At 42.8% G+C, this 15,900-nt stretch overlaps 1 protein-coding gene across 7 annotated transcripts in view; it reads left to right on the top strand.

Annotated features, from left to right (window-relative positions):
• Positions 1-11,302: 11,302 nt before the first annotated feature.
• Positions 11,303-15,900, top strand: part of HDX (highly divergent homeobox) — a 54,900-nt gene continuing 50,302 nt past the window's right edge. For 2 of the 7 annotated variants that reach the window (XM_029996990.2, XM_029996999.2), the window contains exons 1-2: positions 12,139-12,721; positions 15,245-15,390. In XM_029996990.2, the coding sequence (XP_029852850.1) occupies positions 12,715-12,721; positions 15,245-15,390 (153 nt within the window). In that variant the 5' untranslated portion in view covers positions 12,139-12,714. Of the gene's footprint in view, positions 11,677-12,138; positions 14,572-15,244; positions 15,391-15,900 lie in introns of those variants that run through there. The other 5 variants (XM_029996996.1, XM_029996993.1, XM_029996991.1 and 2 more) reach the window with 4 other exon arrangements.

Genomic DNA, 15,900 nt, shown 5'->3' with positions numbered 1-15,900 from the left:
TGGGCTATTTGCTTTTCTTGAATCCTCCCTGGCTTTAGATGCTTTCAAATCTTTTCTAATCCTTGCTGAAGGGCATAGCTAATTAACCTGGGAACGGTGCTACGCTACTGCTTTTGCAAACTACAGTGACATACGTGCACAATATCGAACCGTGTCTGTAGATGTATCAAGTAGCTCAGGGAAAAATATGTTTGCGGTATGGCACAATGCCACCTTTCTCTTCCCTTCTTTAAGACATACAAAGGATATCTCTCCTACTGCAAAGCATCAGAGACATGCCGTTTGCTGGGCTGTACCTACAACATCTGATTGATGACAACAATTATTAATTTATTTATTTCCATGCTTTATACTTCCAAAGCACATTAGTTCTTCAAGATATTCATCGCCCTGTTTCATTGCCCTGTTTTCCCTTAGCAAACAAAGTGATATTTGGCATCTCCTTTGTAGTCCGGTTTTCATGTTGCTGTTAAAAACCTGTGCTTTGAAGTACTGCTTCCTCTGAAACTGTAGAAGTATGATATTGTGTTGACCACTGCTTCACTCTCCATTTTTTTCATTCCCGGAGTTAGAAATTGATTAGTTAATGGAGCTTAAGCTCCATGGCTTGCAGCATGCTGCACCCTTTCATTAGCTGTGAATCCAAAATAAACACAGTGATTTAGGTCCGCTAAGCAAATCCATCAGCTACATAGCATGACAGGTTGCTGCTGCTTTTGCTTTTGGATCTTTATTGAAAAAGACTGCTAACAGCTACTATTTTTTTCCCATATTATATCAAAAAGCTTGGTTTACTCTTAATATGATGTGTTAGGGCACAGTGGAGGCGGCTGCTCCCTGGGGGCCAGGAGTCATGGGTGCTCCCCACAGGGCAGGGTCTCACAGCCAGGACTGAGGTGCTGCAGGGGGGCTGGCAGGGGCTCCTGGCCTACGGGGTTGGGAGAAGAAAGATGTCAGAAAGACAAGATGACAATATGTAAGTCCGTCTGGTCTTCCCAGATGCCACTGCACCTTTTCTGGTTCAAAGTGTTAATTTAAATGATTTTTGAGTAATTCCAGGTGAGCTAAGACACTCTCATAAATCAGTGCTATCCATCTAACCATATATGTACTCAAATAACCCAAGTTGTTGAGTGCTTAATTACAAATACACATTTGTTTGAGTTTTCCATTGGTATTTTTAGAGGAAACCAAGTGACAAGCTGACTAACCAGGAGGAGATCGTAAGTGTTGGTGGCACAGACCTTACTCTGACTCATAATTGTTGCATTTGAACATATGCTGGAAGGGCAAAATGCTCCAAACTACAGGTCTCAGTTGCATTTAAGAGTGGCCTGACCATAAAAGTCACTGTGTATGCCACTAGAAAGGAAGCAGTTTACACATCATTCTCCACATTCTACTATCTGTATGTGCTAGTGCGTTTTTTGCAGTTTTGGATTTATTTCGGAAAAGTCAGGTTTCAGAACAAAGTACGTTGTAAGTAAGACTCCCTTTAATGCAATGCAAAGTTGCCCTGGTTTATTCACCGCAGAGTAAAAGAGCACAACTCATACCGTTGCTGACACTGACATATCCACTAATGTAATGCTGCTTGCTTTTACTTATAGTCATTTCAAATAATAGAAGATAGTCTCCTAAAATATATCTGATAATAAAAAGGACATACTAATTAGATTATTGAAACAGAAAGCCTTAAACAGGGACTTGTTTTAAAGTTTACCAGTGCTTTTCTGATCTTTAATTCTATTTACTGTATGGAAAAAAATTAAGGTGGAATGAGAATGAATGATGAAGAATTGTACTGGATGAAGCAACAGGATTCCTAAGACAGAAGACTTTGGGGACAAAATGAATCAAAATGTCCATGTGAGTGTAAAATATATTATTATTTTATGATGAAATGTATGAAATACATAATGAAATACAGATTTTTCATTGGAAAATACAGAGATCAAAATTAGTTATTGATACTGATGAACACTGATGATTAACATTAGTTAAAGTTTCATAGCTGGAAATTCCCCGGTCAGCGATACATTGATACTGTCAGGAAACTCAGATTCCCACAGGTCATCTTTGATGCATTAAAACATGATAAACACAGTATTTCTATCCTCTAAAATACCGATTGCTTGAATTACAAATGAGCGGATCACTCTGTATGTGAGTTACTCCTGTTCTTTAACGCAAAACATCTATCGCCAGCCATTGTCAGGGACAGGATATTAGGCTAAAAAGGCTTTTGATACGATCCAACACATTTGTCCTGTATTCTTATCTTGCTTTAAAAAGGAGACAACTCTATTTCTGCACCAAATGCTGCTTTCAAGTGCATCACCACAGCAGCATTGCCTTATGATAACAAGCATGGGTGACAGCGGCTAGGCCTGTATCTAAAAAAGATTTGGCATCCTGTCTTAACTCAAAGGAGATAAAAGGGCATTTTTTAGATATGGTTGTTCAAGAAGAAGCATCTATTAGGAACCCAACAGTACAAACTATATTGCCAGTAGATAGATGCAGTGATTGGGAAAAGTATATAACCTTCCTCTCCTCTTAAAAAATCTTCCCTTTAATGTTACATCATTCCATTTTATCTGGACTGAGATTAAACAAGATTATATGTATGGAGGAAGTAAACCAGGTTGGAAACAATAATGTAGTCCTACCACAAGTAGGACTTCACTTAAAGAAATTGTTTAAACAAATGGTGATTAATACAAAAGCGCCTGCAAAGCTTTGAAATGACTGTCTTCTTTCATGAAACAAGTCATTTGCATTTAAACAAATTCCTCTGTATGTAGATAAAATAAAATGACAGGGTTAGTATAGTAGGAAAATTATTTGGCATCAAACCATCAATACTTCAATTTTATTGTTATCTCAAAGACAGAGATGGACGATTACTTTGTAAACATATTTCTTAATAGGATAATTTTCTAATGAGCGATAGCAGTTTGTGATAAGATTTAATCTTACACAGACTTTTTGCAAAATATATGTGATGCTATGGGATTGAACAAAGTAGGATATTTTATCTTCAAAAGACAATTGGCTCTATCCCAAGGAGGACACTTCACCTGATACACTTGGTCTCACCAAACCTCAGGAATCATGCTGTGCTTTTAGAAATATTCACAAGATAATAATTTTTGTGAAATAGTTAAGGGTGAAAATGTGCTTTACTATAGACTAGGAAAAAAAAAACCAAACCCCAACCCACACCCTTGCTACTCTCACATTAAAAAAAAATAGTAAACTGAGGAACTGACAGTTCAGGAATGCAGCTGATTTTCCACTTCCAAAAATGTCAAGAGGCATATCAGTGTGACATACAGCCAGCCTTTTGAAGATGGCAGATGGTGGAGTTAATTGTGATACTGAAAGAAAGGTGAGGAAGAATTTAAACACTTTGATTTTGCAGCCTAAAAATTTTAAGACAGTAGTGCTTTTTCATAGTGTGTAACACGTGCTTTGTAGGACAGTTGTGGTGCAACTGCATTAGGAATTACAGGATTATGCAGTAAAGGCTGCAACTCTTTGCCTTCTCTTGAACTCTCACCTGCAAACTGATAGATCAGTCAAGCATGGTTGGAAACCGTCTCATGGATTTCCTTAGCTTCTTAGATTTGGTAGTGCCAGAACTGGCATTTTTAGCTGATCTTGTACTTTTGGAAATACATGAAGGTCATGTGAAGGCTATGGGTTTAGCAAGAGGTCCAAAGGCTCATAGTGGGGTTTATATTGTTTTAGTAGTTCCATGCTTTCCTTTCAGGAAGTACTTATGGTAAACAGGTTTACCATTTGCTCTTCCACTTCAAAGAATTTCCTCTGAATCCTTCAGATTTTCACCCTTCTTCTTCAACATGAATGTGGAGCTATTGAGGAACGTGAGATGCTTTGTACTGCTATTTTATTTGTATACTTGATCTCACAGCTTTTGTCTCCATTTTTGTTTTTATGATACTGTATCTTTTAGAATTAAATCTACACCATATTCTCTCGTTTCATTTCTTTCCCTTACTTTGGCTTGTTGTGACTGGGAACAAAAGTTAGCTTGACTAAATCAAACAAGATAACAGAACCAGGGAGAAACACCTGAAGAAGCTGGTGGATGATGGCTAATTCCTTTATTCCCAAGGACTCAGGACAGCCATTGTGCTTATCCTATTTTTAGAGGGAAAAAAAACCCACTTTTCAGGCCTTTTCAGGCCAGTCAGGGGTACAGAAAAAAGGTGAGGAACCGGTAACAAGGGGCATAGGTATGAGCTTTAGTGGACATAAAATAAAAGTGTGCACCCACAGTTAAGAGAAGGAGCAGAGGAATATGTGCTTGTGGGAGACCTAAGCAAATGGGAATACCTTCTTAACCTCTGGAGAAATATAAGTCAAACAAACAGAAAGTGCTACCTAACCTAATAAATGCTTTGGAGATTCCAACTCAACATTTTCTCAGCTGCTTTTCCAAAAAATCATGAGAAATAAGAATTGCTTGTGCATCACCTTTAGGTGAATCACTTTACCAATTGAATTGGGACTTGTAGTGGGATGTTAAATTACTGGAAGAGGAGCCATATGGATTTGCCAGTCCGTTTATACTGATATTTGCTATCACAAATAAACATCCGCATGAGTGAGATGAGAGCCGTACCCATCTCATTTTGTTCCATGCATCTTTAGATTGGACTTACGATACTTCAAGTAGTAGAATGAAAATTGTGAGAATGATAAGGTAGGAAAACTGGAATGGAGCAAGTTTCTACAATGTTTTGAAAAGCAACAAAACTCTGAAGAGTTCACTCAAACTGAAAACATGCAACTGCATCCTGGCCTGTATAGCCAAGAATTGGAGGCCTCCACAGGAAACCAAATGGTTTCAAGAAGATTTGCTGGTTGTGGGGTGTGGTGTTGCAGACCCCCGGGCCATGTCGTGATGTCAGGACCAGCCAACGTTGTGTTCTTGTTTTGGCTGCAAGTGCGGTGAGTTGGAACAATCCGGTGCTTTCTTGTTCTGGCTACGGTGCAGTGAGTTAGCACGATTAGGCACTGCCTAACCGTACCTGAAACTCCTGTTGCCTGGATCACGGCCCGCCATGGAAGGTGCCAGAATTACCTGGCAAGAATTGTGGCCAGAATGGAAATATACTGACCAAAGTCAATCATCTTGCGATCCTATAAAGAGCGATCCTAAGTGAGACCCTTTGAGCTGTCCGGATCACAGCAGGCTGTAACCCAGTATGTCCCCCTGAGTTGGGACACCTCTCAGGGTAGATGTCGTGAGGATCTTGAAGAGCAGATTTCATGAGCATTTCAAAGAGTAGATTTTGCGATGATTTCAAAAAGTAGATTTCGCAAGGATTTCGAAGATCATCCGCTGATAGATCGAAGGTCGAAGATCGTCTGCTGACAAATGCAGATGAAGGAGAATAGCGAGTAATTCACTACAACTAGATTTCATGAAGTTTCAAAGATTATTTGGTACCAATAATTTACTACAAGTGGCAAAGAGTCAAAAATCTTGATCACAGGTTAACCTCTATATCTGTGTGTGTGTGTGTGTGGTTTTTTGTGTGCGATTTGATTTAGGAAACTTTCTAGTGTTCCTTATAGCAAATTCTATTAAATCAGTCTGATAATTGGCTGATGATTAAGTATTGTTAAAAATCATATAACCTAATCTTGTGTTTACCGTAATAATGTTGATAAATCTTAAATTGCTGCTTCCCCAAAGTTGTGTAGGATCCATAATCACTCATTCCCTGACAAATTGGCGTAGTAATTCAATGGGAGATTTTCCTTACCCTTTGTATCCCTCCCGTCAGGCATAAACCATTGACCAAGTCTGGGAGTAAGTTTGGATCCAGCCGCACCTAGACTCCTCTCTGAGAAGGAGTTTAGAAAGCAAGGGGGTCTGCTCTGAACCTCGTGACTCAACGGGAGGGTCTGCCTTACCTTTTTATGTCTCCGGTCTCTGTGTGAATCATTCTAACTTGATTCTAACTCGATTTTCCTTTGTATGTTTCTTCCATGTAATAAGTAATAGAGTGAACCTTGCCATCGAACTTTGTTAAGTCGCACTTTTACAAATTCAAGTGAAAATCACCTTTTCCTAATACCTTTGATGGTGATTCTTTAAGTGAACTAAACCTCTCATGCATGACAAATTGGCGCACTCGGCAGGATGCTAAATCAGGATTCGTGACACAGGGTATAAGTTTTTATTACTTTAGAAAATAAATACCCCTCCTTTCAGGAAGTCTGTAATAATGAAGTCTGAAACAGTAGACTGGTGGATTCTGTACAACAGGCATCACAATCCAGAAGAACATGGGATTGATTTGTAAAGACTTCTAAGAACAGGTCAATTGCATAGGCAGGAAAAAAAAGATGGATTGCCTCCCAAGTTCTTTGCTTCCTCCTGTCTTTACTGGTTTTGTATTCATTTTTATTTTTAAAATATTTTAACTTTTTATTTGTACCGTAAAACTCTCTGTGCTAGGAATATTAATGGGTGGAAGATAAATATTCAATAATTATCTCCCTCTTTTTTCTTTTTTTTTTTCATTTTTGGTGTATAGCATTTTTATATGTTCCTCAAGTTCATAATTTTCACGGCTCACTGTATGAAAAATTATCAAAGGTAATAAAAATAAAAGGAAACAGCATTCCTGATTTTCATAAAAATATCCCAAGAAATAAAAAAGTGGAACAAATCCCTAAAATATATACACAGCCGGGCTCTTTTGCATTTTTTTCCACAAGCACCAGCTGTTTTTTGCCTACTAGCATAAGGGACATATTTGCAGATTCAGTTTATGGGAGCTTTGTTTATGCACTGGGTGAGGATTAACAACTAATTTTAATTAATGTGGCAAAACCAAGTTCAAAGAAGACGGAAAAATTGTAAATCTTGTAAGACCACTAATTCTGGCTGTGTTCTTAGATGCAGAAGAGGTGCTGCATGGAATTTTCCATATTAACATTTTTACTAAGGTTTACACACTGTAACCCTTTCTCCATCACTGTTTCACAAAGAACCTCCTGATTTAGCAGACCTTTACTTACACCCTTGTGCCTCCCAATCTTTAATGTGTCTTTCCAATCTTTCTGTAAAACAGACAAATATCACTGTTGTCATTTCAAGTGTTCATCAAGCAGGAAATCTGTGAAAGAGCAGGCAACTAAACCAAAGGGCTTGCTTTTTGGAGCAACTTATACCCATGCAAAGTCAATGGCATCAATATGAAAAGTACGGCATACACATTTTAATGGAAACACGTAAATGAAAAACAGGCAAATTGGCTTTTGCAAGGATAATTCATGTCAAACCGATCTAACTTCCCTCCATGACAGAATAATGAGCCTTGTGGAGACATGAGGCAGTAAATGTTATATATCTTGACTTTAGCAAGGCTTTTGGCATGGTCAGGCGCGGTGTTCTTGTAGCAAAGCTGGGGAAACAAAGCCTCAGAACTGGCTGAGGAACTGCTCAGAAAACTTATTATAGTTTTCCGACAAAATGAAAGGAGCAAGCAGGGGTTTGCTGTGGTCACTCTTGAGCCTGAAGTTTAATAAATCTCTTCTGAGGGTTTAACTTATCCAAGATTCAGGATGAATGTTAGCAAAAATTTCTTAATGGGAGGACAGTCACACACTAGATTGACTGCAGGCTTTTCAATATTTGATTCTCCCATACCTTTGCCCAAGCACAATTTCAACACTGTTCTTTTTGGGGACAAGGGGACAGATTCAATGGCAACATGAGGTCCCTTTTTGGCTGATGTGATGTAACTACATAATTTAATGCCTTGCGGCAATGTAATAGGCAAATTACTCGTTTGAGATCAGGAAGCATCACACCAAATTGCAACACAAATTGCGGGTGAAACATTCTTGTGCTCCTTTCCACCTTGCTTTCACCTCTCCCCGAGAGGCCACTGGCTCTGTCAGGTCACCCTCAGGTCTGGCTTAGAGATTTAAGGCATCACCAGAATAACGGCGTAATGAATTGAGTGAAGCTGTCCTAAGAAAAGTTTCTGTAAAGCGGGTTGGTTTTGCCTCATCGGCCTTCTTAGTGTTTTCTAGACTCAACAGAAACCCAAGAAATGGAAGTAGCAGCCGTTGCTCTAAACTGTATGGCCAAAATTGTTCAGGTTCATCGCGCGGGGGTCACATACCAGCTCCTCTCTCTGGGACGCTTCTGAGGCATCATTACAGAGACTTCTCTTACCTGCACGATCTGCTAAAAATCTGAAAATGGTATGAATTGCTGGAAATGGGAGAAGGTCTTGGGATGGGGGAAAAGAAGAACTGTGCGATTTTGTAGCTGGGTTCCTGACTGCGGAATACAAAATAGGGCTTTTGACCTATTCCATACCTCATGTGGGAACGATGGGACAGCCGTAGCCGGCAGCTGCCGTTAAAGCAGGGAATACCTACCTACCTACCTACGCACAGCGCTTAGAAACCAGCGGACGTATTTCTGAGAAATGCTTTCTCTGCCATGTAGAAGCAGTAACCCATACTGAGCTAAGTGACTAATAGTAAGCTGAGCTAATTAGTTTAATGAGCTAATACAAAGTAGCTACATCAGAGAGTCTCGCTTTGATGCTAATTCCCTCATGTAAGAAGTCCTTTTATGTCCCGGGCTACTGTTTAAACCACTGGACCAATTTGCCAGCCCCTGTTAATTTAAATCTTTTATTAATGAATGAGAAAGCATGTGGATCTGGTTGCAGTAGAAGAGTATTTGTTTTATTTCACCCTGCCATAGTTTTTCCCTCAAGGTTTGTCTCATTGTGAGGCAATACCAGGGAAGGAAATAAATAGTATGAAGTTCTTTCTGGAGCTTGTCACTCCACTGCTGCAAACTGCAGCAGCCTTTTTAATCTGTAAGTTCAGTTTACTATTCTATATTGTAAAGTATGTATCGCTGAGTGTGCCTCTTCTACCCTGCTCCTACCACTAGCACGAATGTATTTTTTCACGTCCCTTACCTCTTTTTTTCTTTTCATATTCTGCCTGCTGGATATAGACTTCTCTGCTTAAGCTCTTAGTCTTACGTTTTATGCTGAGACAAATTTCTGTTATTGTGATCTATAAATTTTTTATGTGATCACAAGTCTGCATACTAGTTTCTTCAACAACTTAAATACACAGCTGATGTCTCCTGTAAGAACGATTCTATTCTAAGAACTTTTTAATATAAACTACAGAAAAAGCACCTGTGAGCCCACTGTTAGTCAGGTAAGAGCCCTTGAAATATTGCTTTCTATTATTCAACATTTTAAAAGAGTTTAATAAGCTGTACCTTTTTCAAAGGATTTTAGAGAGACTGTCTCACCATTTTTGTTTCCCAAGCCCCAGATAATATGAGAAGAAAACATACCAAGTTTCTCTGGAATCATTCCATAGCGAATTCCAAAACAGTATTTTCTATAAAAGTGGTGTAGGGTTTTTATGGTTGCTCTATTTAATTTTTACAAGGTGAGTGTTGATGGCACACAGAGGAAGGGAATACATCTAGGGGAAGCAGCAGCATAATATGAGATTTAGGGTTTAAAATACACGGACTATCCGTAAGATCCTGTTATTAAATTCAGGGTGTTTACTGCTGCATCTAATCCAGTACAACTGGGGGCTGCTACCCAAAGGGACACCCCCCCGCCCCTTTCCCTATCCTCAGCTGCTTCCTCACGCTGGTTTTCTGTGGTGAACTGAGCAACTGTGCTGCAGCAGGCGAGCTCTATCAATGAGCTGAGCCAGTAGGTAACCGATCCCACCCAGAAAAACACCATCTTTTCAGTTGGCTCACCTCATTCATCCAATTCCCTCTGCACCACACAATTACTGGGTGTGATACAAAGGAAATATCATATCAATATATCTGGTATATTATCCTAATTTGTTGGAAGTACGCAGAGCGCTCAACATCAGCTACACCACGAGAGATGCATATTGCCAGAGGAAAGCTGGCTTGGTCCGTCTTCTGCTTTATAAAGCAGTAAAGCTAAAGACTAGCACTTTACTGAAACAATTCCAGTAATCTAAGACCTTTAGGTCAGATTAAGCTTTATTAATTAATTGATTGACTTTCCAGACCGGTGAAGGAAATGTAATTACAATGTGGACAGAACATGAACTACTATTCAACTATTAAAGGACGCTCTAGAAGGACATGTTTTACTTGTGGATGACCAAATACTCAGCACATCTTCCTGCTGCATGGAAAACCACAGACAAAACTTTAGGTGGCCAGAAACAGAATTACATATGTCAGAAGTCAGTGTTAAAATTTTTGAACAATAACTTACTGTAGTTTTAAAATAAACATACACATTGACGACTTTTCTCCTCTCTGCCTACAAATAACCAGTAGCAATGCTTTTATTTTAGTCCCGCAGGAATGTTTACCGATAGTTCTGATTAAAGTCACTGCACAAAATTTATCGCCTGTTTTAGTATTTTAACATTATGACTTGCAGCGTAAACTATTCAGGATAGGGACACGGCATATCTAGAGGCTTTGCAATTAACACAACAAGGCCTCAAGTCTGATTCGGACTTCTTAGTGCTTCTACAGCTGAGCCAGTAATGACTTTAAACGATTTCTATCACAAAATCCATCAGTAGGGGTGAGCGGTATCGGACTTCCCGCTTGTTTGTCGACTAGGTTCCCTTTCGGACGGGAAACGGAGCCCGAAGGAGGGCTGGCATCGATGCACCTGGTCGTACTGCGGGCTCCCGGTATAACACGACGTTACGAGCATCGCTTGCGTCGCGGCGCTCGTACAGTCGCCGGCTCCGACCACGACGCAGGCCAGGTGTCCGGCCTCCACGAGGGTACCGGCCCTGCGCTGCCCACCTGAAGAGACTGCCTCTTCCCTTCTTCCCAGGCCACACGTATTCACCCCAAGCGATCAAAAGTTTATTTCTTGACCCCCACTGCCATCCACCTAATTGAAATCCTGCTCCTTCCCGCAGCTTTTACCAGACGCACCTACTCGTCCGCCCAGCGCAGCACAAGAAAAAGGCTGTAAGGCACGGTAAATTCTACTTAGCCGGCCATCCGCTACCGATTTCCCCCTGAAAACGCCGGCATCGCTTTACGGGCGCACCGGCGGCACTCCCGCGGCGCCCACCGTTACCTGCCCGCCGGCGGGGGATGCCGGCCGGGCCGACCTGCCCCGGGGGCTGAGGCCGGTGCGGCGGGGCCGCTTCCCCGGCGCCGTGAGGAGAGGCCGGGTGCCGTCAGCTGAGGGAGCGCCGGGCGCGCCGAGGGGGGCTGAAGACGGGGAGGCGCGGGGGGGGGGGGGCACTGAAGAGGGGTCTGCGGGGCAGCGCGGCCCCCCGGGGGCTCCGTGGGGGTCCCCGTGGGGCTCCGTGTCGGCCGCTCCCCGCGGCGGCCCCTCGGCCCGGCGGAGCCTGCACCGCGCACGACTCCCCCCCCCCCCCCCCCGCCCCGCTCCCCGGGGGGCGAGGGGCGGGGGCGAGCACTGTCCCGGCCGGCGCTGATCTTACGCTCCCATTGGCCGCTGTCTGCGCTGACGTCACGATCATGATGAGAATTAATGATCGGAGGCGCTGATTTCATTGTGTGACGCCGGGACCGACCCAGCCGAAACCGGCTGAATCCGGAGCCCCGAGCCCCCCGGACCAGCCCCGCACAGCACGGTAAGCCCGGCGCGCTGCGCAGGGGCGGTGGGCGGGAGCGAGTGAGTCCCTGCGGGGGGGGGGGGGGGGGGTAGCCGGGTCCCCGCCCGGGAGGGGCGCGGCGGGCGGGGAGGAGGAGGAGGAGGAGGAGGAGGGTGATGATGATGATGATGATGATGATGCCCCTGGGCCGGCGGCCTGGCGGTGGGGGAGGGCGGGCCGCGCGGGCTCGCTCTCGCAGACCCACCTCGGGCGCGCAGGCGCACTGCGCCCTCCCCGGCGGCCCCGCAGAGGCAGGCGCTAGGCACCCGCCGCCGCCGCTGGCGAAGTGCGCATGCGTGCGGCCCCTTGATGGAGGGAGGGGGGGGTGTGGAGCCGCCCGCGCCTGCGCTGCGCGCGCGCACTGCTGCGCGGCCCCGGCGGGCTGCGGGGCGGGTGGGGCGCATGCGCTGAGGGAGGCGGCGGGCTGGGATGGTGGTCGGTGTCCGTCCCTCCCCGTTGTCTCTTTCCCTGAGCTGTGGGCCCCTTCTTAGCCCTCGCGTCAGCCCCGGGGCAGCTGCTTGGGGCTGGGCTGGTACAGCTGGGGGCTTTTGAGGGGGGGGACGGTCGGGGAGGGGTAAGAGGAAAGCTTGGCGTTGCCTCATGGTGTGAGGCCCGTGGGGCCCACAGAGGGGCAGGTGGACACCCACGCGTGAGTGGGGCAGGAGGTGGCCAGCAGTAGGGGATTGTCACGGAACAACTCAAACCTTGTTTCCCATAAGGGCTTCTACCTCTCGGACCATATTGACCCTGTTTTGGTGCCGAATGCGGCCGGTCGTGGTGGCAGTTGAACAGGGTGTCCTTTTGCTGTCAAGATTTTAGCCCTCGAGTGTTTGGAAGGGAAGGAGGAGGAGGAAGCACGCTGGTTGCGCAGGCTGTGGCGTTCTGGGGGGATGATGGTGCAGGGGAGGTCTTGCCTCTGGAAGCACTTGTGATGCATGTGGGCTTGCCCCACTCCGGGGAATGACAAGCAGTCCCCAACCCTGTACCCCCGTGTTCTGTTAGCCTGGGGCTTCTGATATGATAGGTAAGATTGTATGTAACTAACCAAAAGTAGTTCTATATCCGCTGAACTGGAGTCTTGAAGCAGCTCACATCTTCAGAGTAAAACTGCATTTTAGTATTCCTTTCCTTCTTTCTGGCATAGGTCTTACAAACGCTTGTGTACGTGCTTAATTTAAAACATGTGGCTAATCTAGTTGCAGTCAGAAGTCCCATTTACATGAGTGAAGTGGGGTGGGATGCATAAACCTGCAGAGTTGTGGTCACAGGTTATTATGTTACTAAGTTACTGAGGGCTGTCTAATTTGTCCCTAATAAAAGGCTGAATTTTATAGGTAGGACTGTAATACAATATTACAAATGCTGTACTTAGTGGAGAGGGAAGCAATTGTGCTGCGAGTCACGGATATTTAAAAGTATTTTTACGAGCTTGTCTGTATATTACACTAACCCAACCATAACCATGATCTACTGCGCTTACAGTTGTGTAGTCGTAACTACTTTGGCTTGAGTAAGAAAGAGGCAGTAACCTACAAATTTGGATTATTAAACATTGTTGCTTGACCTACGTCCAGTATCTCCACACGTGGTGTGTAACTTGGGCTGTTCGTTGGTTGTTTTCTTTCCATTTGGGCTGTGCAAAAAATTGTGAGCTTTTGGCAGACGTGGAAGGTGAATTAGGTGATAGCCGGTACAGTTCAGGTTTCTAAAGCTGTAGTAATAGTGTCACTACTGCACTCTTGTTTTATTTGTATATATGGTAGCTTTCTTATTATAGTTGCAGATTTATATTGGTGCCAAGTCTTGTTATTTTGTACCACTGGAGATCTGCGGAGGGAAAGAAAAAAAGAAATAAATTGAGGAGTGTGCTGATTTTCTTGTTGTACCTGTTATGGATGAACAGACCAAAACAGCAGTAGTCTTACAGGCTCTTATAAGATGACTTTTTTCCAAGCAAATGCTTGTTTGATGCTGAGGTTGGGAAAAAAAAAAAAAAACAAACCCTCTCAGAAACTGCTTATTCCCTTTTATCACTATGTGTTAATCCCTGACAGTTTTATAGTGTTTTATACCATAAAGATTTTTACACTTAGTTACTTTGTGGTGGCTTGTACTCCAAGTGAATTATTTTTTTTATTAATTGTAATTTCACATCCAAGACTTGTTTCTGTTACTGTTTGAAATGAGAGGATTATCAGTAAGTTTTTATTTCCTATATTTCAAATTAATATTAACGTAGTATTCTATAAAGACTTACCTTGTAATTAAGTTTACTTGGTTCAGCAATCTTAATATTTAGAGACTTTTTGACATTAACACTATAATGCTATACATTGGAGGCAGACTTTAGGCCACAGAATTTTTTTTTTTTTATGCTGCTGCTTTTTTTTTTTTTGCCTTTTTTTTTTTTTTTTCTCTCCAGATCTTTCAAGTAGTCATTGCAGAACAGCTAAGTAACTCTTGAATTTGTTTTTTTTTCTAACCAGGGGATCATTGATACAGGATTATTCCCATTTTCTTATTGTTGTTCTTTCTTTTGTTGTAGTCCTTGACACCAAGTTGTTTTCTTTAGTTTCTAAAAATACATATCTGGGCTTCACCAGGTCTCCCTGGAGAGATTCTTAACTTTGGATGTTGAATAAAGTAACTAGAGTGGAAGGACTAGGCATTTGCAGCAAACCGTGTGGTATAATTGTTACATTAAGTACCTGTTTAATGAAGCAAATGTGCTACACTTCAGAAGCAAACTTGGCTTTAGTTCTTCCGTGTGCTCCCCTCTCCGCTTGTGCTCGCTCCTGCCACAGAAAGGGAAGGAAGGTGGATACTGTGGAAAAAGTTGCTCAAGCAGCTAAAGAAGTCTGAAGAAGTTCAGCTGTAAGAATAACCTTAATCTCATCTGACAAGGAGCCAACGTGACAGGTCGCAGTGTGTCAGTAGGATTGTCCTTCGTAAGGCTCGTACTCAGCAGTCTTGGAGAAACAGAAGGGCACGGAGTTCCTGCATTCGTTCTTATCACTTACCAGCCTTAGATCTCTCGCGTGTCCCCAGTGCCTGACTTAGCACTTGGACTACGTTTTTGTCTCCTGAACCACCGCATATAGCAAAGGGATTCTTCTGCTACTACGATAATTTTCTTTTTTTAATTAGTATCCAGTTTAGAAAGGGAATGAAGAACAACATCTTTGTATTGATGGGTTTACAGAAGGTTGAGGGGTGGGAGACCACCAAAGTGGAAAGCTGAATGATGTTAGTTGGCCTGGAAGACATAGCAGGGGTGAAGGAAGTACTTAGAGGAAACCTGCTTTTTCATTTGTCGTAGATTATTCTCTCCACTGTCACATAGACAGCAACATACTTGGCCAAGGCTACCTTACTTTATCAGCAGAGATGGCGGAATTTGAATCCTTAAAAATACTGCTTTGCTACCTCTGTCTTTTATTGAAGTGAAAATATAACTTACGTTCATGGCATCTCAGTTTGCGTAATGCTTTGCCTGAATTTTGTTAAATTTCACAGAGTTCTTTCCTGCAACAAACTCTCTTTTCAGTGCCAATATGTTGCCAACCAACTGGACACCTGGCTTCCCAAAAGCTCAAATGCATGTTTTCTAAGCTTGGCAAGTCAAGATCGAAACAAAATTATGATAAAAATCCATGTGGATTTCTAACTCGGAGTCTGAGGTTCAAGACAAAGGTGAGAAAGCCTGAAGAAACTGGAGTGCTTCGTAGGTACACAAATTGGGAAAAGGAGTTTATTTCCTTTGAAGTTACTGAGATTGTCTTGAGTAATACTGAGTCCATTATGAAGGCGTACGGCCTGCTGATTCCCTTGATACTAATGTGGCTACCTTAATGCTTAGTAATGTCAGCACTTTGTAAGTTATGTCCCATATTAAAGAAAATGTAAGAATATCTTGTTATGTATAACTATGAAAACTGATGCTAAACAGGTAATACTTCTCAAAAAAAAAAAAAAAAAAAAAAACCAAAAAAACCAAACCCCAAAAAACAAAACCACATTGTAATCCTGTGATGAATATACCCTGTATTAATTTGTCTCAGAGACAGTAGCATTACGTTCTTCCAGATGTTTGAATGCTCAGTGTACTTAATGTAGATAAATTGCTAGGTCTGACAGGTATGGAAAGTGAGCGAAGCTTGTTGCCTGTGGAGGTGGGCTATGCAGAGGCAGTGCTTCATGGAT

This window comes from Aquila chrysaetos, chromosome 21 (assembly GCF_900496995.4).
Source record: "Aquila chrysaetos chrysaetos chromosome 21, bAquChr1.4, whole genome shotgun sequence".
NCBI classification, from domain to species: domain Eukaryota; kingdom Metazoa; phylum Chordata; class Aves; order Accipitriformes; family Accipitridae; genus Aquila; species Aquila chrysaetos.
Note: the sequence above shows the minus strand (reverse complement) of the source record. Positions and strands in the feature narration are given on the sequence as shown.